We start from the raw sequence: 24,492 nt of genomic DNA, 5'->3' as shown, positions 1-24,492 counted from the left end.
CACTATTGCCCTTCCCTAGTGCTCCCCTCTCTACAGCTCAGTTCATGCATCATTGCCGCACCCTTCTAGTCAATTTGGGTTTGGACCCCATGGCGTATTCAGGCCATCCTTTCAGAATTGGTGCAGCTTCTCGCCAAGGGGTCCTGGTTCATGTGATCAAAAAATTAGGTAGACGGAAGTCATTTTGCTTCTCTAGATATATCCCTGATCCTCTGGTCGAGATGTCACAGGCGTTTGTTGTTTTGACTGATTGATTGCTACAATTCAGTTTTGCAATACATTTTTGATAGCTTCATCCTACTGTCTTTATTTTTGCCCCCTTTTAGGCATGCTGACCACGGCACACCCTGGGTCTATTTTTCATAGCTTCTTCCTTTCCTAAAACAATCCATAAGGAGACTCTGAGTACAAAGATATTCGTTTATAGGTGCAGAAAATAATATACCTGCAATTTGAGATTTTCCAGTTTCTGACGCATATATCACAAATCCCCTTTAAAAGAGGTACACTATGTTGTTTATTTGGTGCAGGCCAAGTGCGCATTGCATGTGCACCAAAAAGGTAAATTAAAAAAAAAAAAAAAAAAAAAAAAAAAGGAAAAAAAAAAAGAAAGAATAGGAATTCCTTAAAGTGGTTGTAAATCTTCAAGTCTTTTCACCCTAAAGCATTCTACACAAAAGTGGATGTAAACCCTCACATACAGTTGTGCTCATAAGTTTACATACCCACAACAACTTTTTTCACTCATGGTTAGCGTTTGGCTGAAGCCATTTATTATCAAATCAACTGCGTTTACTCTTTTTAAATCATAATGAAAACATATCCCAGTTCTTAATACCGTGTATTGTCCCCTTTAACATCAATGACAGCTTGAAGTCTTTTGTGGTATTTGTGGATGATGCTCTTTATCTTGTCAGATGGTAAAGCTGCCCATTCCTCTTGGCAAAAAGCCTCCAGTTCCTGTAATTTCTTGGGCTGTCTTGCATGAATTGCACGTTTGAGATATCCCCAGCATGGCTCAATGATATTTTGGTCAGGAGACTGAGATGGCCACTCCAGAAAGCGACTTTGTGGGGGCATTCGATGAAAAGGAGCAGTCTAAAGCACCAGCGGGGCATTCCAGCAGGGCTGCTCTGTGCAAAACTATTGCATTGCACAGAACAAGTATAGGCATGTTTGTTTTTTTTAATTAAAAAAAACCCAAACAAACAAAAAACACACACATGAACAAACACACGAGGGTTTACAACCCCTTTAAATTCCTGTAAATTCCAAGAGTACAGGACAGAACACAGTATTCATAGACCATGTGTTATGTGCAGGACTACAATCACCTGAAGGTAGTCTGCATTTAATTCATGGTCTATGAATACAAGTTCTGTACTTTCCGATTTAAATAAAATTCTTTAATCCAGCCTCCCTCAACACGGAGGAACCCTTAAAACAAAAACATTCCATTCTAAAGCTGGGGAAACACCATTCGTTTTGTTTTTTGCAAAAAACAAAACAAAAAACCCCCCAAAAAACTGTCTGCTCCAGTCTGAGACACTGTACTAACTATGCAAGGCTAATACAGCGATCTCCCGTGCTAAGCTGTTGCGTTTGACAGGGGAACGCCCCCGATGCGCCACCCCCCCCCCCACCCCCACAATCCGATTAGCACTCTCTGCCATTGGCAGCGCTGATCGGAAGTCGAACGGCTGCTGGTTTTCCAGCATGCACGTCCAACAAATGACGAACATACACACGGACAGAATGTTGGCCAGTATTTTTTTGCATCAGCAAATGTCTCCAGACATTCTACCTGTGTGTATGGGGCTTAAGGGAGCCCCTGCTAATAAGGACTATCTACAGCTCTTGGTACATTAGCATGAGGGTTAATGGGAAGAGTGATCCTCATTTGTGATCAATGGGAACCCCCTGCCCTTACAGATAGCTAAAAAGATTGTTTTTAATAGTTACTTAACTGGGAGGCAGAAATTGCTAAAGGAACCCCTATAAACCTTTGGGGGGGGGGGGGGGCTAGAAAGGCTGGTTTAATCAGGCCCACTGTCTGAAGCTTAATGACACCATTGACAGATCTAAAACCTATGGAACCATTGTAAGAAGAGATGTACACCAAGTTAAGAGAAAATGCCTTAAAGGCCAGTAGCATCTCTGGGAACAGCTATGAAAAAGGCATGGACTGGAAGTTCTCCTGAATATCTTCATAAACTGAAAACTAGAAGGCTGAAGTTTTGCAGTGCTGTGATGGAGGATTCTTTGGTGAATGTAATAAATAGGATAGTTGAACGAAATCAAACAAAAGTTATGACATAGTCAGTGTATAAAGACTATAAATTGTGATCAATTTAATGTTGCCTTGGTGAATAACGCCTACTTGTGACACTAGTGTATGCCAGTGATGAATACTTATACTTACCTATCAAATGTGTATCTTCAGCACGATCAAAATAATATGAAAAGGAATAAAAGAAGAGAGCAGCCACTTCCGTAGCATGATTCACTTTGCCCTTAAGCATTTCTCCTACTCTTCTATAGCATGATTCATATACAGAAGTCTCTGCAGAAGAAAAAAAAAAAAAAAAAAAAAAAAAACACAATCATGGTACAGTAAAAGTACCTTTAACTTGTAATAAGATAAATATTAGAGAGATTTCCCCAACTTGCACTGCAGTAATGAAAGTATAAGAGATATAGTCCATATCATACACTTGGAAATAATAAGGTTGGTTCACACTTACCACCCTTCTCTCCTTTCACTTTATAAGTGATTCCAGCATGTTCAAATTTTGTCATATAGCCAGGCGTCACACAGGGAGTCACCAGCTCTTCTCCAGACTGCACTGAGGGACAAAAAGGCACAGAGACATGAAATTACACATTTACACTATGGAAATGAAGAAGGTTACAGACATACAATGCATCGATTGATCGATTATGGTAGCAGGTTGGGGCAGACATCAAGTCAGTAAGCCATATTTCTGTTCCAAGCTAAAATTTCAGTCTGCCTTTGGTTTCTATATAATAATGCATCAACTTTCACCTCTGTTAAAGATTTTTTCTTATTCTTAATAACAGAGGTGTCAAACTCAATTTTATTGCGGGTCACATTAGCATTATGGTTGCCCTCTAAGGACCAGCTGTATCTAAGATTATATATACCGCATTTATCGGGGTATAACACGCACTCCAATTTAGGAGGGAATTTTAAGGGAAAAAAAACTTACATTTAAATGCCCATCATTGCAGCCTTCTCAGTGCAGCCTTGCCCCAGTGCAGCCTTGTCAGTGCAGCCTTCCCCAATGTCCAGTGCAGCCTTGCCCCAGTGCAGCCTTGCAGCTCGCTGAGCTTCAAAATCACCGACCACGATTTGAAAATGGCGCTGCCGGCGCCAAAATACACTGAGCCGGTCCTCGGCTCTTCTCGGCGGCTCTCGTTCACTTTCGGCTCCACTCGTAGTCCCGCCCGGGATGGGCGTGACTGTAAGCGGAGCTATCCGAACCTAGCCAAGTACACTTGGCTAGGTTCGGGCGGCGCTCGAGTGAAGCCGAAAGTGGCCGAGAACCGGCACTGTGTATTTTGGCGCCGGCGGCGCCATTTTCAAATCGCGGTCGGCGATTTTTTTGATCTTTCAGCTCAGGATCGCAGGGGATCGGCGTATAACACGCACCAGCGATTTTCCCCTGATTTTAAAGGGGAAAAAGTGCGTGTTATACGCCGATAAATATGGTAATAATTTAGGGATTTTATCTCAGGAGAACAGGTGCAGGAACTCGGCAACACCCCAAACTGAACTGCGTCGAACAGTGGGTGTGAGAGGATCTTAAAGGGGCAATAAATACCAGGAGTGCATTATGTGCTGAGTTCAGGGGTGCTCTATGTACAGAGTGCAGTTTCATGAGTGCCCTCTGCGTTATGTACAAAATTCAGAGGTGCGCTATTTACAGAGTGCAGGGTTCAGGGGTGGCTTCTGTGTTTACAAGCAACAGTGGTGAGCAAGAAGCAGAGGGCGAAAGTTGGGGGTGGAAAAAAAAAAAAAAAGCCCTGGGCACGAGAGGCCACGTGAAATGGCCAGGCGGGCCAGATCTGGCCTGCAGGCCTTGTGTTTGACACATGCGCTTTATAATACTAGTTGATCTTATCAGTTCACACATCTACTTTTTAGCTTTGGTTTTGGGATTGCAACACTGCCTTTACCCAAGAAAATGACAGTTCCTCTTCACACTGTTTGCCCTCTCTAGTCAATTAGATATTCATGAATGACCCATTCACTTAGGACTTTTCCTCATTGTTTCATGTATATCTAACTATCTGCGAAGGGCTGAGGCAGTGCCTCAATTTGGCCTTCATGAACAATGCTGACTTGGAAACTGGCACGTGCCACTTCCAGCAACAATGCAAGATCTGCTGAGTCTCCAGACCACTGGCAACACAACGTTGGAAAATCCTGAGGATCTAAAACAGTAAAGTATTTGGTGATTTTGTTATTTGGAACATTGAAGTCTGTAAAACATTGTTACAGTATAAGTTACATTAGCCTGTTTGCAGAGGATAACCTTTATAACCACTTTAAATAAAAAATCTAAAGCAGAAATAAACCTAACTTTTAGAAAACTGAGCAGGCCGCTCTTTATTGCAGAAGAGACATGCTACGCAAGTCACTTCTGCAATAATACGCACTTACCTGCCTACTTTCAGTTTTCTACTGAATGTACACTGAGCTGTGCATGAGCAAGTCAGCGTGCATTCCTGATTATGACCAAGCGAATTCCAATTATTGAAACACGTTAATCTCTACTAGGTCTGCATTGATGTCATGATGACTACGATGTTGTCTGATGATTTTTATCTTCAATAAAGTCTTCACTTTTGCTTCAAACCTGTGAGTGCGGTCAAACCTTTTCCTGTTCCTGTGGCTCCTATCCAGATTGCGGCCTGGACCTGCACCGTGAGGTTGAAGCGTGGGATTGCTCTCACCTGGAGCAGCTTGGCTTTGCTTTCTACCAGCGTGCATTCCTGACACAATCCGGCTGTGCCAAAATGACTGACTCCCCTATGCTTATCATCCCCAGCTGACGAAATCAAGAGGATAAGAACCCAGCACCTAGAGGAAAGATGACCGTTGCTAGCAAAGGATGTAACCTTTGCATTGCTGGAAGAGTTTAGTTTATTGGGGAGTTTAGTTCTGCTTTAAGATATCAGCGCCATACCTGTCTTCTGTCTAACATGTATCAGTCTCCATGTGAGCAGGACTGTCACCAAAGTGGTAGTAGTGCAATACAAAGAATAACCTAAAACATGAAGCCAAGCGTGACCAATACTTGAGACCTGACCTCATTAAGCAAAATGGCACAGGTTATAGTCTGAGTTTGCAATTCCCAAGACCTTATACAAAGATCTAATACTTACAGGGTATTCCTTCTTTTCCTCCCATGATTTCCAGTCTGGCCGACATCAAGCCAAGTCCCAAGTAGCTGTGTAATATGTATAAATGGAAACGTTACTTTCCAATCTGCAGTTCACATTACTAACTCTCAAGTGATCCAAGTAGTCCAATTTTATTTCTAGATGTACTTAATAATTTATAAAGGGGCATGTTTGCTGTATATTTAAAATTTTGTTTTCAGAATTGATGGATCTTAAATTTTGAATTGCTCAACTATGAACATAAAGGTTTCCATTATCATGCTATTACTTTGTCTTTGGTCCTGCTTAGGAACAAGTTTGGGAGCCTTCAATACAAAAAAAAAAAAAAAAAAAAAAAAAAAAAAGCTGTGACAACCCAGAAAAAGTATAAACGAAAAGAATGTTTGGCTGGAGCAGACTTTACATTAGTCAATACGGTCACGAATATTCATGATCTCAGCATACATTTACACATTTTGAAAAACAAAATTGTTATTTAGGGACTTTACAATTTGAAGCGGAGTTCTCCAGCCTGGGGTAACATTTTTTTTAAAGTCAGCAGCTACAAATACTGTAGCTGCTGACTTTTAGTATAAGGACACTTACCTGTCCAGGGAGCCCGCGAAGTCGGCACCCCAAGCCATTCCATTCATTGGGTTTGGGTGCAGGCGCCGGAATTGCAAGTAAGGGAAACCAGCTGTGAATTCTTCACAGTCAGTTTCCTGGTGCGCGGTGTTCTCTGAATGGGACCTGTGTGTGTCCCAGAAGGCAGCGGAGGGGGGGCCGGATGCAACCCCAGAAGAGACTTACCTCGCCGCAGCGGCATATGAAGGAAGTCCCTAAGAAAAAAAAAAGGTACCAAAAAGAAAATAAATGAAAAAATCCAAAAATGAGGGGGGTGGGGTGATCAATTGTTTGAAACAGAGATGTCTTTTTGCTTGGAACTCCGCTTTAACCGATTACAGCACAGACAATATTATCTGAGAACTACAGACAGTACAGGGATCCAATTATGAGACCCAACAAAAACAAGCGTCATAGTGCAATGAATTCAGAACTGGGTGGAGAAATTGCAACCACTGATATCAATGTGTGGGTTGCTTAATCCAATTATATATGACCATATGTAATATATTATAGAATATAAAACCTGTTTCTCTTGACCAAAACAGCCATTTAAATGATCTTTTAATGCTGTAATCTGCATTAGAAAAAAAAAAAAAAAAAAATCGGAAACTAGTTTCACTTTTCTTTATTCTAATTATCTTTCGTAAAGATGTTGATCATAACTCACCTGTGTGAATAGAGGTGATATGTGCGGTTAAACAGCTGAAAGTTGGTGATAAATCCTGGTGGTGCATTAGGGAAAGTCATCTGTTTAAAAAAGGATCAAGAAGACGTAAAAAAAAAAAAAAAAAAAAAAAAAAAACACATTTTAAAAACACCATCTAGATAGGTACACAAATCAAACGGTGGGGAGAATAAAATAAATAAATAAAAAACACAAATAAGAATACAAATAAAAACACATACACTATGCATAGGTGTTTTTGGTAGCGCTGTTCATCCAACTGAAAGCTTGGATTTGGCTGTTCGATAATGGATAAGCTACTGCTGTGACAACAACATACTTCTTTCCGCATAGGAGAAAATGGATTGCTTTCAGTAAAGTGAAAAAAAACTGCAGCTCCACATGCTAGCTAGGTAAGTGGATGGGGACACGCCAACTATGAGCCAAACAATTATCTTGTGGTTGTGGCAAGTTCCCGCAATCCAAAAATACCATTCACCAATTAAAAAAAAAAAAAAAACCCACAACAGGCATCTAGTGGCAGCTGTATCGCTACTGGAACGCCTTCAAATCTCCTTTTGTCACGCTGTGTAAAAGCGATCCACTGCATTTTGTAAACCGATTCACTAGTGTGAAAAGAGCCTTTGAGTAACGCACATACCTGTAAAGAGACAAAATACTCCGCTCATCCTCCCACCCATGCCAGTGTTACAAAGAACTGGTTTTCCAAAGACTGCTGGCAAACGGACACTTTTGGTCATCCTCCTAGATCCCCCACAGCTCTCCCCACTGCAGGAGAGAGTAAGAACATGGATGTCAGTGGGAGGAACCAATAAGAGCTATGGGGGATTCAGAAGATGTACACCCCAGAAAGTCAGTTTCCCAATGGACTTTCAGAGACCAGTTCTCTGCAATGGAGCAAAGCTGATGGGCGCAGCTATTAAATGGAGAGAAGTGTTCGATCTCCTATTAAAAAAAAAAAAAAAAAAGAATGCACTTTGCTGAAAAAAGTTAAAATCATTAGACAGGATCTCTACCATGTAAACGTTTATTATTTACCTTACAATTTTTATTTTAGTCCTGATCATAATAAAGAAAGTAGTATCGGTATCTGCACCGATACCAAGCATTTGCCTGTACTTGTACTCGGGCAAATGCTCCCGATACCTGTACAGTCAGCGGTGATCAGTGAGTGGGGAAGTTACAAGCTTCTCCCCCCCCCCCCCCCCCCCTCCGTTCTGCTGTCCCCCTCCTTTCTTCCTCAGTGTCCTGTGCCGTTCCGCTGTCCACCCGCCGTTCTGCGGTCCCTCTCCATGTCCTCCTCCTTCCTTTGATCTATGAACAGAGTCAGTGATCACTGACTATGTCCATTCACATAACTAAAACATTGTAATCTCCTGCGATTACGATGTCTCAGTTTATGAATAGAGAGGAGCCGCTGTCTTCTCTCCATTCATTTTCAGTGTAGCTGAGGCTGCAGAGAAAGGAACTGGGGAATCTCTATCCTCTGTCTCTTTCTCTGTCTCAAGGGGGAGATTTCAGGGGTCTATTAAGACCCCTGATATCTCACAAAGCCCCCCAACAGGGCTGATTTAAAAAAAAAAAAAAAAAAAGTATTGCAATAAATAATAATAAAAAAAAAAAAAAAATGATGATTGTAAAAAATAATAAAAATTAAAATAAAAAACACAGACACCATCCACCCCCAGAAAAAAAAAGAAAGCATTGTAAAAAAACAAAAAAAAAAATTTGTAAAAAATAATTGTTAAAACCCCCCCCCAAAAAAACACTGTCACGTGACATTAAAAAAAAAAAGTATCGGTGAGTACTTGAAAAAAAGTATCAGTACTTATACTCTGTCTTAAAAAAGTGGTATCGGGACAACCCTAAAAGAAAGCAAGTACAAATCCACCATACGTTCTATTTAAGCTTTGTCGTTCCAAAGAAAAAATAAACAGATTCACATTGTACAAATTGCACTTTGAAAAGAAATCCTGGCAATCCACTATGTCAGCATTTCGCATACGTGGGACTCCTTGTAATGACAGTATGCAGCAAAACTTGGCCTCTCAAAGGAGGAACAGATGGCGCAGAAAAAAAAACAAGCACATTTTACACAGTTTTGCTCCTTCTGCTATCTGGTAGCAGAGAACTGGCGTATTTTAAAGTGTATACCCCTAGATGAATCTTTGTAAGGAGCAAAATGCAATAAAGGGTTATATCAGGCAGGGCCAGATTTTGATCTCTCAGTAAAACGTACTAGTGCAAGGATATGGGTGCAGTTTCATCTCTTAGTAAAGTATTAGTAAGACATCTGCTTGTCTACTGCAAGCTTCTGCACAGCCGGGGAGATGATGTGGAACCACACTAGTGCCAAACTAAATCAAAGTGCATCTAAATGTAAAAACAAGATTTTAAAATATTGATTTACCAAGTCCTTAAATGTGGTGGCTGTGTTTGTTTTCTTTTTTCAATCTTCTTTCATTTATGGTCACCTGGCAATTCTGCAAATAGCACATTTTCTATCTCTGTATCTAAGGAGGGAGCCATGGTTAGTACCCAGGCTGGACTTTAAACATAAAACAAAAGCAGAGAGCGCAGCTTCAAGCGTAGTATTAGAAACTTTGTTCAATATAAAAACAGCCAAATAGGCTTGTGTTACTACTTCACCATGTGAGTGCCTATCAGCCACAACATTCCAGGAAGCTTGTTGTCAACTAGATCTTACACACTGCACAGCAGTGTATGCTAAAGGAAAGTCAGACTGCAGTAGGACACAGGAGCCCCGGAGTACACTCAGGAATACAGCTAAGGAATCCCATGAGAAACATCATGGACTAGAAGAGTGAATGGGCGTGGCAGGGAGGTTTGAGAAAGAAGCCATGGACTTGGAAACACGTACCTTTCCCCCCGCCACGTCTATTCACTCCTCCAGTCCATGATGTTTCTCTTGGAAATCCTCAGCCGTTTTCCTTCAGCTCTGAGTGTGCTCGGAGGCTTCCTTCTACATCATGCGAGTGCCCATTTGGCTTTTTTTTTTTTAAATAGTTTTTTATACTATACTTAAATCAGCTCTCTCTGCTTTTGTTTTATGGGTGGTCATTTGGAGGTTCTCCCAGTGCTCACAGAGGCACTTCGGTGAAGGTGTTTAATGAAGGAAATCAGTTTAACCTTGTCCCCCCAGACCTATGATTTTGGATATCCAGCATCTTTTATTCATTTACATAGACTATTTGCCAGTTTTTAACCTACAAACTGTTTACTTTTGAGCGATGCTAACTGATAGTGTGCTAGTGTTACAGTTCACCCCATCTAGTGTTTCTTTTGTCTGGATATGTATGCCTTGGCTCATCTCCATTACATGGGGAAGGATTAGTAGTTTACACAAATAAAATCACATTGTTTGTAATTTCATCTGATCTCATGGGAAGTGACCAGGACATTGGTTTCTTGGCAAGATCAACAGATATTTCTGTACTTGCTGAAAACAAACTATCACAGCCATAATTTTTAAGGACTGGTGAGCTCCAAGATTACATTTTTGCTCTTGGGTTTATTTAAAATGATATAAGCTACAGAAGCCAAGCATAACTTTAAGCACTTGTTGACTGTCCTATAGTACTTTTACTGCTACAAGGCAGCAGCTGTGAGCAGAATCATATATAATATTTTTATATACACACACACACACATATATATACACATACATAGATAGATAGATAGAGATATATATATATATATATATATCTATCTATCTGACATAGTAGGCTATGCCTGATGAAGGAGCACACATGCTCCGAACACGTGCACGCCCATAGCGTCACCGGGACCCGGGAAACACGAAAAGAAGATCCAAGCTGTACCTCTCCTACCCCAGCCTGAGACACTGGTCACCACCGGCGCCTACAGACAGGACAAGAGGAGAATACCCCAGCACATAGGATAGTCCCCCCTGTGGAGCCCTGCTGCCTAGCACACCTCCCACCCGGAACAATCATATGTGCCTGTATATATCCTACTCTGAGTGAGTGCATTTCTACTTTTAATAAATGTGTATGTTTTAATACTACACTTAGGTTGGCGCTGCTTTCTTTCTCTTTTTATCTCCATCCAAAGGTGTCTTCTGGCCCTCAAGCATGCTGCCTCCTATGTTATGCCAGTATCTCTTTCCCTGAAGTTATATACCCAGACTTCTGTGTCCCCCCCCTTATCCCCACCAAGGACTCTAACCGTTTTATCTTAATTTTTGCTTGGACTACTGCTCATCTGCCCACTGCCATCCCTGGATTATTATTTTTCTTTTTTTTTTTATCAATTGATTACTACCCTGTTTCCCCGAAAATAAGACCTAGCGTGATTGTCGGTGATGGCTGCAATATAAGCCCTACCCCCCAAATAAGCCCTAGTTAAAGTCCTTGTAGGTCTTCTTTTCAGGGTAGGGCTTATTTTCGGGGAAACAGGGTAGGGCTTATTTGGGGGGTAAGGCTCATATTGCAGCCATCACTGACAATCACGCTAGGTCTTATTTTCGGGGAAACAGGGTATTTCTATCATCTGATTGTATATTATTTATCACCTGATTGTAGGTCACTCCTTTTATCAATTGTTATATATCAATACCTTATTGCTCCTTTATACTAGCTGTTATTTAACTCTTAATTATTGCTCACCCCAATTCAAAGCGGTTATCCCCTAGCGCAACAAAATATTGTATTTTTTTATTGGGATTTTCTTCTGCCAAAACCATGCATCAGAATACATATTGGTCTAAATTGATGAAGAAATTAGATTTTTAAAAAAAAAAAAAACTTTAATGGATGTGTTTTTTTAGCAGAAAGTTTTTTTTTTTTTTTTTCCAAAATTGTCGGTCTTGATTAGTTTATAGTGCAACAAATAAAAAACGCAGCAGTGCTCAAATACCGCCAAAAGAAAGCTCTATTTGTGGGGAAAAAAAAATTACACATTTTTATTTGGGGACAGTTCAATTATCCGTTAACCGCTTCTGGACCAGCTGCAGCAGTTTTGCTCCCCTGCGCGTAACAATGTTACTGTACATGATCTCGCGGGGTCCGGATAGCAGGCGCGCACACTTCCCTGTTAGGAATGACAGATCGTGTGTTCCTATTAGCTAGGAACCACGATCTGTCACTTCCTATAGTTAGTCCCTCCCCCTTCAGTTAGAGTCATAGGGAACACAGTTAACCCCTTAAGAATAAATTAGAATTAATTCCGTGCTTAGGATAAAGAGGTATGCAGCCTCCCCTAAATCGCACCCCCCAAAAGAGGGTGAGATAGAAGTATATAAAAGAAAGTAAGGGGTAAGTGGCGCTCCCTGGGAAAGATTTCCCTATATAAATGTGCAAACAAAATTATCACCCAAGTGTGTCGTACTGAAAGCCACCTAGATACTAAAATAACAGTAATAGGTGTGATACAAGAATACAAAAATAGAGATATATATATATATATATATATATATAATTTCGTAGTGGTGTAGTAATGTGTGCAATACCGCTAATCCTGATATCATCAAAATTGTATATATCCAGTATCCGATTGACAAAAAAGGGGGGATGGGACCACCCAAATATTCCCCTGCTATCACCAAACATTAGCCTTGATTAACAGAAATGATAAATCACGTGATAAGTGTCCACTTCAATGGCAACAAAATAAAAAATATATTGAAAAACTGCACAGTGGGAAAAAAAAAAAAACGAAGCCGGTGCACCATCTCTTGGATATGATGCTGGGCTGAATAGAGGACCCATGTGGATGCTCTGATTGGATCCAGCGAGCCATCCATCCTTGCTGGTATATGCCTATTAACCCTGCAGGGGTACCAGGAGCTGGTGAGTGGGGACCCTTGAGGGGGATGACAGAAGTCACCGGATTTTGATGAAGCACTAGAGTCACTTTTTATGAACATTTTGCCAATCTGGAGCTTCACTTTATTTTTTACTTTTTATTATTTTTTAATTGCCACTTATATATATATATTTTTCACTGTGCAGTTTTTCAATATATTTTTTATTTTGTTGCCGTTGAAGTGGACACTTATCACATGATTTATCATTTCTGTTAATCAAGGCTAACGTTTGGTGATAGCAGGGGAATATTTGGGTGGTTCCACCCCCCTTTTTTTGTCAATAGGATACTGGACATATACAATTTTGACTATATCAGGATTAGCGATATTGCACACATTGCTACACCACCATGAATTGATGTATTATTTACCTGTATACGGTAATGATAGAGATTATATATATATATATATATACATATACACATCTATTTTTGTATTCTTGTATCACACCTATTACTGTTATTTTAGTATCTAGGTGGCTTTCAGCACGACACACTTAGGTGATAATTTTGTTTGCACATTTATATAGGGAAATCTTTCCCAGGGAGCGCCACTTACCCCTTCCTTTTATATACAGTTAAACCCTTCACCGCCCCCTAGTGTTAACCCCTTCACTGCCAGTGACATTTTTACAGTAATCAATGCATTTTTAATCACACTGATCGCTGTATTAATGCCAATGGTTCCAAAAATGTGTTAAAATTGTCTGATGTGTCCGCCATAATGTCGCAGTCACGATAAAAATCGCAGATCGCCACCATTACTAGTAAAAAAAAAAAAATAATGCTATAAATCTATCCCCTATTTTGTAGACGCTATAACTTTTGCGCAAACCAATTAATATAGGCTTATTGCGATTTTTGTTTACCAAAAATATGTAGAATACATATCGGCCTAAACTGAGGAAAAAAAATTGTTTTTTTTATATATTTTTGGGGGATTTTTATTATAGCAAAAAGTAAAAAAAAAAAAATGTGTTTTTTTTCAAAATGGTTGCTCTTTTTTTGTTTATAGCGCACAAAATAAAACCCGCATAGGCGATCAATAACCACCAAAAGAAAGCTCTATTTCTGGGGAAAAAAGGACGTCAATATTGTTTGGGTACAACGTCACACGACTGCGCAATTGTCAGTTAAAGCGACGCAGTGCCGAATCGCAAAAAGTGCTCTGGTCAGGAAGGGGGTAAATTCTTCCAGGGCTGAAGTGGTTAAAGTAAGAAAGTGCCGTATCGCAAAAAATGGCCTAGTGATAAATGGGGGAGGTAAATCTTGAGGAGGTCGAGTGGTTAACATTCTGTAAAACGTGAAATCCTGAACAAGTAATACCTTATCATATGGATAGAAGGTGATTTGTGTTGATCCGCCACCAAGATCCAGCATTCCAGACAGTTTAGCAGATGGATTTGTTAAACTCCCTGTTAACATAACAATGTCACACAGAGTTAATATAAAATGCACATGACAGCAGCCCTTTCTACACAGTAAGTAACTAGACTGGAACATTAGCTCAATAAAGCCTAAAGATTTCAATTGAAGGCCTAAGGCTTTCTGGGAAATTGGAAATATTTTTGGAAGGTTACACTAATCTACGGACTTCTTGTTAGGCTAGCTATACACAGTAGAGCTGGCCATAGACAAATTGAAATTCGGCCAGTTGAGCAGGGACTGATCAAACTTCGATCAGTGTGTGGCCATCCCTTATCCATGATTAACTTTTCATGTACTGTAGCCAATTGGAACTAGATGTATTGAAATTCGACCAATTCAGTAGGGACTGAATCAGTGGGTGTCATCCCCTGTTTGACAGTGTCAGAAGGCGATTGTTAAATCAACTTCTCCCCAAAGGACAAGTTGGAACACTTGTCGATCAGCGGCTGCAGCTGAGGATCAGTGTATTATGACAGTGCAGGATCCCGCTGTCTCAGTGGGTGTTGGTGGGAGAGGAAGCCGATTACTCCATCCACTCTTGTTTGTTCAGTCAGCCTAAGATTTCTACACTGCATAAGTAGAGGAATATCCTCTTTCAGCTACTGTATTCTGACAGTCAATGCTCCTGTGGATTTCAGAATACTCACAGTGACTGCATATGATTGGCTATGAATTTTCCGCCTTGCTCCAGGTGTTGCCCACAGGGCAACCCATGACTTCAATTTCAGCTAATTCTGCAGAAATCTGCCAACACTGGTCCCATGTATGGCCAGCATACTGTCCTAATCTGCATAATAAAAAAGCACTATGGAATATATGTACATATTTCTCATCACTAACAAAACAAAAAATCACTTTACTGAAGCTAGATAATCGGATTAATCTAGTTACTATGGGCTGAGGTACCTTGCTCATTGCACAGCACTGCCATTCTAAAAATTCTAATAGCCATATTAATACTCAGCCTTAAAAACCCTCGAGTCATAGACGTGGAACAAGCAAGAATGTTAGAAAAGTCAGAAGTCATTACTAAAACTGGACAGTGCAAAATCTGGTGCAGCGCTGCAAAGAAACCAATCAAGGGCATCAATCTTTGCGATGCAACCTAGGATGTTCTCTTATTGCTAGTATATAATCCAACCAGATGGGATCACTCATGAAGTAGAGTAGACTGCTATGCATATATGCATAGGCAAAACCCTCCTAGATAATATCAGTGGTCTCCAAACATAGGCAGTCCGGTACATGCAAATATACGTAAAAAATATTGTGCTCTCTGCTACAACTCAATTTATTAAGAACAAAAAGCAAATAACTTAAAAAACTGGCGCTTGAACTAAGTACAGGTGCAGAGTGATCTGTACATTCACATGAAGAGATGGCCGTGGGTGACGTCACGTAAGGAGGGTCTAGGAGGGCTTTGCCTATGCATATATCCGTAACAGTCTAATCTGCTTCATGAGTGATCCCATTCAGTTGGGTTATATACCAGCAATAGGAGAACATCCCAGGCTGCATTGCAAAGATTGATACCCTTTATGGGCTTGTATGATTGACTCATCTGTTAATTCAGGGGTCCATGGTTTAAAGTGAGTGGCTAGCAGTATCTATGGTGGAGGTTATGCACAGATGTACCCACTGAGAGATTTCCTTGATGCACAGCTTAACACCATTGGGAGCCTGTGTCTCCTGTTTCTATGAACTTCTTTCTATATGAATTTTGTTTCTTAGCACTGCACTATTGTATTTTATGTTGATCTCTGGGGTTTTGCAACATTGGCCTTAAGTGTACAGCTACTATTAGTATCAGGAACTGTTTTGCGCTAATTATATTTCCTGTTGTGTCAAAGAAACCAATCAGCTTCCAGGTTTTATTGCTAAAGCTTAATTGAAAAACTGCAGTTACAAGCTGATTGGTTACCATACACAGCTGCACCAGATTCTGAGTGCTTTAGTTTTAGTAAATCAACCACCAAGTGCTGACATCTCCAATTCAGAATGAGATCCAGGCAAGTTTACTTAGAAGTGAACTATAGTTCAGGAGTTACCACTTTGATCTGTAACATACTGGTCGACTAATGTAATGGGTGGCCTCACTAAGCCACCAAGTAGAAATTAGGTGTGTAAGGGTCAAGGCATAAGCCTTCGATTTCCTTTGCTAAACAAGTTCACCTTTGTTAAAAAAAAAAAAAAAAAAATTATATATAATAAAAAAAAAAAATCCCCCGGTGCCAGTCCCTAGTCCTCTAAATACATTAGCCTGTGCCAACCCAACTTATCTACTCCAATGGCTGTGGCATGCCCAACTGGTAAAAGAAAAACTAGTGCCGGGCTATCTGCACACTAATGTCTTACATTCCACTGGGGAAGACAAGGAAAGAGGCGCCTAAGTGTAGACGTTTCTTAAACACTTTAATAGTGCATTAGATTGGAAACTCACATTTAGGTGGTAAGTAAAAGCACATGGGTCCCAGCAAGGGTAAGTCCAGGTGGTGACGATCCTGCTTCCTTGGTCCTTCACGCACGAGTGCTGTCTGCATTGGGTACCACCACTGATGTAGAAAAGCTGGCTGCAGTGGGGAGACTCAAAGCGAGGCATGAGGCGTGATAGGAAGGATGGCAACGGAGGATGACGTCACATGCGATGCAACACGTTTCATGAGCATTCGCGCTGCGGGTATTACGGCAAGCCGCGCTCCTTTTTCAAGCAGACTACATTGGAGGGACCATACAGGGCCATTATATAGGAAATGTACAAGGGAGGGGAGGGGGAGGGGAGGGGAGTATTACTCAGGGTGTGGGCTGAACAAAATCTAATAAGGAACTGCAGTCCAGAAAATATTTAACACACAGGACTGCAGTTCCTTATTTATTAGATTTTGTTCAGCCCACACCCTGAGGACCGAGGAAGCTGGACTTACCCTTGCTGGGACCCATGTGCTTTTACTTACCACTTAAACGTGAGTTTCCAATCTAATGTACTATTAAAGTTTTTAAGAAACGTCTACACCTAGAGGCGCCTCTTTCCTTGTCCTTTGCAGCGTTTTTGGAACCTGGTTTCTGTTCCTATGTGATGGCAGCCCTGAGTGCTCTGGACTTTTTATTCCCCACATGTCACCAATTATTTACATGGACTAATATAAACTGTGTATCCCATAACAGACTTTTAATTGTATCTGGGATATTGATGGTTCTAAGCTTTTGCGTCTTTACTTTTCCACTGGGGCAATGTAGGGCTCCCTAAAAATGAAGATGTGCAGACAGAGGTTTCCAGGTATGGGGAAGCAGCTGACCTCCCCTATGTGACAGTGCTTGGGAGTGAGCAGTGTCATCCACTATGGCAAGCTCCCACAATTAGTAGCATTTAGGAGTATATGCCTGCATGGGGAAGGTGGCGAGGGAGCGTAGATTTCTGAGTATACTGTGCTGGGGGGGGGGGGGGGGGGGGGGTGGAAAAAGAATGCTTCTAATGTAATTGACCACACATACCTGTTAAAAAGTTTACTGTAATCCAAGCAAAAATGCCTAAACAGAAAGAGAAAAAAAAAAATTTAATCAAGCGCTTGGTCAAGTCAGAGACCTAAACTGTAGCAATTTAACATACATCACTAGACAAAACAATTCATTTATCCAAATTTGACAGTTGTACATGAATGTAAAAATTTACCTTCATCTGTGCCATTCATGATTGAAACACTGTCTTTTCCAACGAGGAAAGGAGATGAACTAAAGATATCTCTTACCTAAGCAGGAAAAAAAAGAATCAATAAAGCATAAATGCCTCTCTATCATTACTTGTGGCTTAAAATTACACTGTCACAAGGGACATATAGGGCTGTCATTGCTGGTCTCCTAAAGAAAATGCTACCTGCATGGCTGTGTCTGATTTAAAAGGGACAATAAACTCATTTTATAAAACAAAAGCAATATATCTAAATATATCTAAATATAACTAGAATGTGCCTTCTATCGCTCGTTTCATCTCTGAAATGCAAGATTTTTTGTCTACCATCAAACTTTCTGTTCTTGAGTGCCTACGTTTGTTCTCCATGTCCCCCTGTGCCTGTGAACGTACCCACCCTTTCCTGCTGGACTCCGATATGGACTACACATCTACCTTCAGCCACATTAGGGACAAGTTTACCTTTGGGAACATGTTATACACTCCACCCCTTTTTAGGTTGGAACACGCAACATGTAACTACTGCTGCAGCCATTCCCCGACCCACCACCTTTAGTGACAACAAACTGGGGATCTTTTCCCTTTCCCCCGAACTTGCTGTCACAATTCTAAAAAAGTTCTGTGAATGAACTACAAGTACCAACAAACTTTGCGTCTGTCAGCTGGTAGTTCTCAATGAACCACCAGGGCGCTGTAAAACGGTGTCTTCCTGCCAATGTGAAACTGCTTGCCAGTACGATGTACAAGCAGACAGCTTACAACGACAGTCTGCAGGAGTCCTGCGTTGCACCCCTGATCTGCTGATCGTGGATGCAATGCTTTGCGGGCTCCTAGTTAAAAAAAAAAAAAAAAAAAAAAAAACACACACACAACAAAATAATAATAATAATAATAATAATAATAATAATAATAATAATAATAATAATTTTAAAAAATGCACTTAATTTTACCAGCAAAAAGATGTGCATTTATTATTATTATAATTTTTTTTTTTTTTTTTTACACAAAAAGGTGAGGTGAACTTATCCTTTAAGCTCTATGAGAATTATAGTAGGCAGAGCAGAGCATGTGATCAGAAATAACAGCAGTGCAAGCTCTGCACCAGTAGCAGTGAGGTGCATCATTGGAGGATAATGCGAGAGAAAAGGTCTGGTGTCACCTGTAGAAAACCTCCATCCCAATATTGTGGAACAGAAAAGTTGCCCTGGGACTTTGAGGTGAATAGGGATAGCCATTAGGCATACCAGAAATAAACAGTCTCAATATTTATTTTAAAAATGTCATACGCATATAAATAGCATAGATGGGTGTCAAGCTGATAAAATAGTACAGTACAATGTAAAAATTGTCATGGACATACAATACATATAAAATGCAGTAACACAAGTATCTAATATATCCCTACGCATTTCACGAGACAAGGCTTGCTTCTTCAGGAGTGGGTGCGTGTGTAGTATATCTGATATTGTAACAAACAAGTATATGACCCAGTGGTGAAGGCAAGACAAAAAGTAAGAGGTGTTTAAAGGTAGAAGACCCCATATTTACCAATTGGCTTGGCCAGATTACCAAATGCTGGCTTCCCAAAGGATGGCAACGAAAAATATCCAGCACGGGAGCTGAGGAGGCAGAACCCAACAGGGGACAACTGAAAAGGCAGACACGGCATGGGGTCAGGTTGGGTTCTGCCTCCTCAGCTCCCATGCTGGATATTTTTCGTTGCCGTCCTTTGGGAAGCCAACATTTGGTAATCTGGCCAGGCCGATTGGTAAATATGGGGTCTTCTACCTTTAGACCCTTCTTACCTTTTATCTTAACCATCAATACTGGGTCACATACTTGTTTATCATCATTTCAGATATACTACACATGCATCCACCCCTGAAGTGTGCCTTGCCTCGTGAAACGCGTAGGGTTATATTAGATGCTTGTGTTACTGCATTTTATATGTATTGTATGTCCATGACAATTTTTACATTGTTGCACTATATTATTTTAATCGGCTTGACACCCATCTATGCCATTTATGTGCATGACATTTTTAAAATAGTCTCAATATTTAGGTTTACTTCCGGTATGCTTAATGGATATCCGTATTGACCCCAGGGCGACTTTTCTGTTATCTGTTCCGGAGAAGAAAGAAGAAAGAAGTTCAGGGTCAGCATCAAAGCCAAAGCTTCAGCACAACAGCCAGGAACTGGCATGCTGAAATGGTAATGGCAGCCTCTATGCATCTTCTTTAAGAATGCCATAAACCTCTTCCATAAAGTAGCAGATCCTCTCTCATTTACATGAAAGCAGTCTTTGCACTGAAATTGTATTGAAAGGTGAGCCCAGAGACCAGCTTTCTAAGTACCCCCCCATCTTTCTATTGCTTTGTATGGTACAGGCCGCATTCTAGAAAATACAAGCAGCAGTAATTTCCACTGTTCTCAGTACAACAGAAATGCAATATCCCATGTGGGGAAATGTTCAAAATTAGCATCAGATCCTTACCCCAGCTGTGAAACATGGTAGAGGGAGCATAATGGTTTGCTGCTAACCTTAAAGGCCTTAAAAGTTTTTTTTGTAACATGTTACATCCATATTTAGGGTGTAAAAGGTTACTGTGCAGCACCTGCCATCACCCTCACTTTGACAGCAGGAGGGGGGATCCTCTCCACGCTGTCACAATTTTAAAAATGGCTGTTTAGTGCTTCGCCCACACATCCATATCATTCCTTCACAGAGATTTGAGAATGAATGAACCAAGTCCCGCTGCCACAGGCAGCATGTAGCTATCAATTAACTACTATAGCGCTCAATTGTAAAAAAAAAAAAAAAAAAAAAAAAAAAAAAAAAAAAAAACACAACAAATGCAGATTTTTTTTTTTTTACCTGCAAAAACATGTGCATTTTATTATTTTTTTTAAGGTGAACCTATCCTTAAATATCAGGACAAATTTGTAATTATTTAAAAAAGACATTGAGCTGATAACTGGCTCAAGAAATGTTATAGTAGGGAGGGCATCACTAAATGGCAGGCTGCGGGCCAAATGCAGACTGTGTCACTCTCCAATTTGGCCCACCGCGGTCCTGCTATTTAGGAGCCTTTTCTTCCCCTTGCCGTCGCTCTGTAATCCTCACAGAGCCAACAGCAGGAGGCGGGGCGGTTCTGTATGGAGGGCAGAGCTGCCAAAGTTTAGCAAGCAGGTGATTGGCTGCTAGGATGAAGTGCGGTCTAAGCAACCAATCACTATCTGTCAACACCCGCCCTCCATCCAGACATGCTGTACCTTCCTCTGATCTCTGCGTAAGGTAAGACAGTGAGGGAGGGAGCAAAGTTACAGGGGCTGAGGACACTAATGTAAAAGGCTGAAAAGTCATGAGAATGTGTTTCCCAAGGACAGTGATATTTGGGGGTGATGACATTTAAATTGGAGGAGCCAGAGGACTGTGATGTGGTGGGTTGAGGACATTGAAGTAGTCGGGGGGGCGCTGAGGACTGATGTGGTGGGCGGAGGACATTAAAGTGGGGGGACATGAGGACTGTAATGTGGGGGGACTGATTGTAGTGTGAAGGGGGCTGAGGACATAAATGTGGGGGGAGGCGGAGGACGGATGTGGGGAGCAATGGAGGACTGTAATGGGGGGGGGGGGGGGGGGGGGGCAGGGAACTGAGGGCGGTAATGTGGGGAGGGGGGTAATGCAAATAGGGGCAGAGGACAGTACTGTTGGGGGGTTTATGTCAAAGAGGTGTGAGAACACTACTGTGAAAGTGGTGGAGGGGGATGATGTAAAGGGGGACCCGGGGACACTCATCAAGAGGGGATCTTGATGTGAAGGGGGAGGGGACTGTGATGGTTTTTTTTTTTTTAAGTATTTGTTTATTGAGTTTTCCATAAAAAATGTTAACATACACTTTTCAAAAGGGTACATCAGGAATGCAATTGAGTGTTATAGAACTTCTAGCCCAACATGGCCAACATAATAACATATCAGAATCAGCACCTCCATTTCCCAAACAGGGGGAAGTATCAAATAGTGGTTAACAATATTGCTTTCTAGGGACCACGTAGGACCCCTTGCATCAACAGTACGGTTCCATTAAAGGAGGAGAATTGTCAAACACAATTAACAACCAATTTGTCTCTCATACTGACACACACACACGACCTGCTACCCCACCCCACTTGTCCGAGGGCCCCAATCTGAACCCATGATAGGTACAAATATAGGGTTATACACAGGAGTCCGCTAACCACTACTATTGGGATAGCGGAGTGTTTCTCCAAAAGTAATCAGCAATAGCTGCCAGATCTTGAACTAGGGCAGGCTCTGCCATGTTAAATGAGCTTGAAAATGGGCAATACTTTATTCACCGTGCGGTAAAAGGTTTGTATATCCGGAGCCAGTGTTTTTCCACTGTAACATAATTAATTTCCTGGCATAGAACAACAATATACGTACAAGGGTACGAGCATGTGTACTGTGGATAAAGTCATTTAACACACCGAGTAGACCAACTTCAGGAGTATGAGGTACAGGTAAATGTAAAGTGTTGTCAAAAAAAGAAAATGGGTCCTTCCAATATACTGACAAGGCAGGGCAAGACCAAAACATGTGTAAGTACTCAGCTTCCATATGCCCACATCTGGGACAGGAGGATGCAGAGTCAAAGCCCATGCGGGTTAATATAGCAGGAGTGTAATGCAGCTGGTGTATAAATTTGACTGTGTATAAAGATCATTAGAACTTATAAGGTCCTGGAAGCAGCCCTCCTCAGACAGCCCAGGAATCAGAACCTCCCAATTTCGTTGAGCCAGCTGGTTGGGGTTGACAGCAGCAGACTGAAACCGTGAACACACTGTCGTAACCAGTTTCCCAATATCTGGATAGGATAACAGTATCTCCAAAAGGCGATTCTTAGAGCTCCTGGGTCAAACCGGCAAACTGTGGCGGGTGGCATGACGTAACAAAAGATATTTGAAAAAGAATTTATTAGTCACTCCACACCTGGCCTTCAACTCAAAGGAAGCAAAGATGTTGTGAACAAAAATGTGAGAGATATGGGTGACCCCTAGTCGTGTCCACCACAGGGAGTCTGGGTGGCCCAGGAACTCTGAGAAATTGGGATTTTGCCACAGGGGAGCGTTAGGAGATACCCCTTCTGAATTTGTCAGCGCTCTAGTACCCTCATGCCAGGCAAGCCAGCTAACCTCTATCGGAGAGCAGCGTTTAGGTATCGACCTGTGTAGTGCATCTACAGCTGAGGCCCTAGAACCATAGACTGCAGTCAGCAAAGTGGTGAAGGGAGATGAGGAGGTCTCCAGGAACAATTCATAGATGTAGGCAAGTTAGGATGCCAAAAAGATAGTGCCTTCGATTTGGACAAGCCAATCCGCCATCCACTTTAGCAGCTTGGAGAGATGCTTTTGCGATACGTGGACGTGCCCCCTGCCAGAGGAAGGGGGACAAAATCGAGTCTAATTTTTTAAAAAGTTTAACAAAAAAAAAAAAAAAAAAACGGGGATGCACGGAAAACATAAAAATTTGGGTAGGTATATCATTTTAAAAATGTTCACACGGCCCACCAGATTAAGAGACAAGGAAGTCCTGGTGCGGAGCCTAGTCTCCATGTGTGTTATAATTGGAGTTATGTTATGTATATTCATAAGTAGACAGATCTGCATTTATTTGGATCCCGAGATACTTAAATGTGGGCTGAATGACCAGTTTGGAGCGAGTTAGATGTCGAGTTTAGGGCCAATGGGAAACGCAACAGATTTTTCCTAACCGATCTGTAGCCCAGAGACCTTCCCGAATTCCTCCACGATCCCCATTAATGACACAAAGAACTGCTCCGAGCCATCTAGGTAAACTAATGCATCATCAGCATAGGGAGATCTTTTCCATTTGCTCACCATAACATATGCCACCCACCGTCGCATTGCCAGAGCAAGAGGCTTTATGGCCAATGCAAACAGAAGCGGCGAGAGTGGGCAGCCCTGTCTCGTACCCCTCTGTAGAAAAAAAAAACAAAAAACAAAACATCAGATATGTCCTTGTTGGTGCAGGCGAACCCAATTGATGTAGTGAAGGCTAAAACCCATCCAATGCATGGTTTTCCAAAGGAAAGACCAATTAATGGTGTCAAAAGCCTTCAGCACATCCAAGGATAACAGCAGTCCACTTTTTTGGTCAGTGACTGCCCTGTAAACATGTACATAAAAACGCTGAATGTTATCATATGTGCTCTTACCAGGCATGAACTCTGTTTGGTCCTGATGGACAAGGTGAACAATAAACTTTTGTAGTCTGATTGCTAGGAGTTTGGCCATTACTACATAACATCACTATTAAATATTGAGATCAGACGATAGGACCCGCATAATAATTTGTCTTTGTCAGGTTTGGAGAGTACAACGATCAAAGCTTCGCACAGAGGCAGGAAGCTCCCCTTCCTCCAAAGCGGCAACAAACAGAGAATGTAGTTTTTTTTTTTTTTTGCAAGGTCTTCCACATAGTGCTTGTACCATTCTGCGGGTAGACCGTCTAACCCCGGAGTCTTGTTTGGAGGGAGAGAATATATGGTCTCTAATTTCTTCAATTGACAGGGGTTTATCCAAAATCAGTCTGTGAGAGTCCTCCAATTTGGGAACACACACACACACACACACACACACACACACACATTTTGACAGTGTATGCTGTATGAGAAAGATATGGCAGCAATTTGCCATTCTTCCCACTGTGTTCATGTAACCTAGCTGACAAATATAGTTGTTGTTTTTGGGTGGTGAAATCAAGGGCTTTATGTGCCCTCACCAATACC

At 41.3% G+C, this 24,492-nt stretch overlaps 1 protein-coding gene across 2 annotated transcripts in view; it reads right to left on the bottom strand.

Moving 5' to 3' along the window:
* The window catches only part of ENTPD6 (ectonucleoside triphosphate diphosphohydrolase 6), a 97,724-nt gene that overhangs the window by 28,925 nt on the left and 44,307 nt on the right, over positions 1-24,492 (bottom strand). For both annotated transcript variants that reach the window (XM_073627980.1, XM_073627981.1), the window contains exons 5-11: positions 17,664-17,739; positions 17,486-17,521; positions 13,895-13,983; positions 6,704-6,783; positions 5,413-5,477; positions 2,745-2,846; positions 2,423-2,563 (exon numbers count right to left, since the gene is read on the bottom strand). In XM_073627980.1, coding sequence (XP_073484081.1) covers positions 2,423-2,563; positions 2,745-2,846; positions 5,413-5,477; positions 6,704-6,783; positions 13,895-13,983; positions 17,486-17,521; positions 17,664-17,739 — 589 coding nt within the window. The remainder of the gene's footprint in view (positions 1-2,422; positions 2,564-2,744; positions 2,847-5,412; positions 5,478-6,703; positions 6,784-13,894; positions 13,984-17,485; positions 17,522-17,663; positions 17,740-24,492) is intronic.

The sequence above is a fragment of the Aquarana catesbeiana genome, linkage group LG04 (genome assembly GCF_042186555.1).
Source record: "Aquarana catesbeiana isolate 2022-GZ linkage group LG04, ASM4218655v1, whole genome shotgun sequence".
NCBI classification, from domain to species: Eukaryota; Metazoa; Chordata; class Amphibia; order Anura; family Ranidae; genus Aquarana; species Aquarana catesbeiana.
This window is presented reverse-complemented; position numbering and strand designations above follow the sequence as displayed.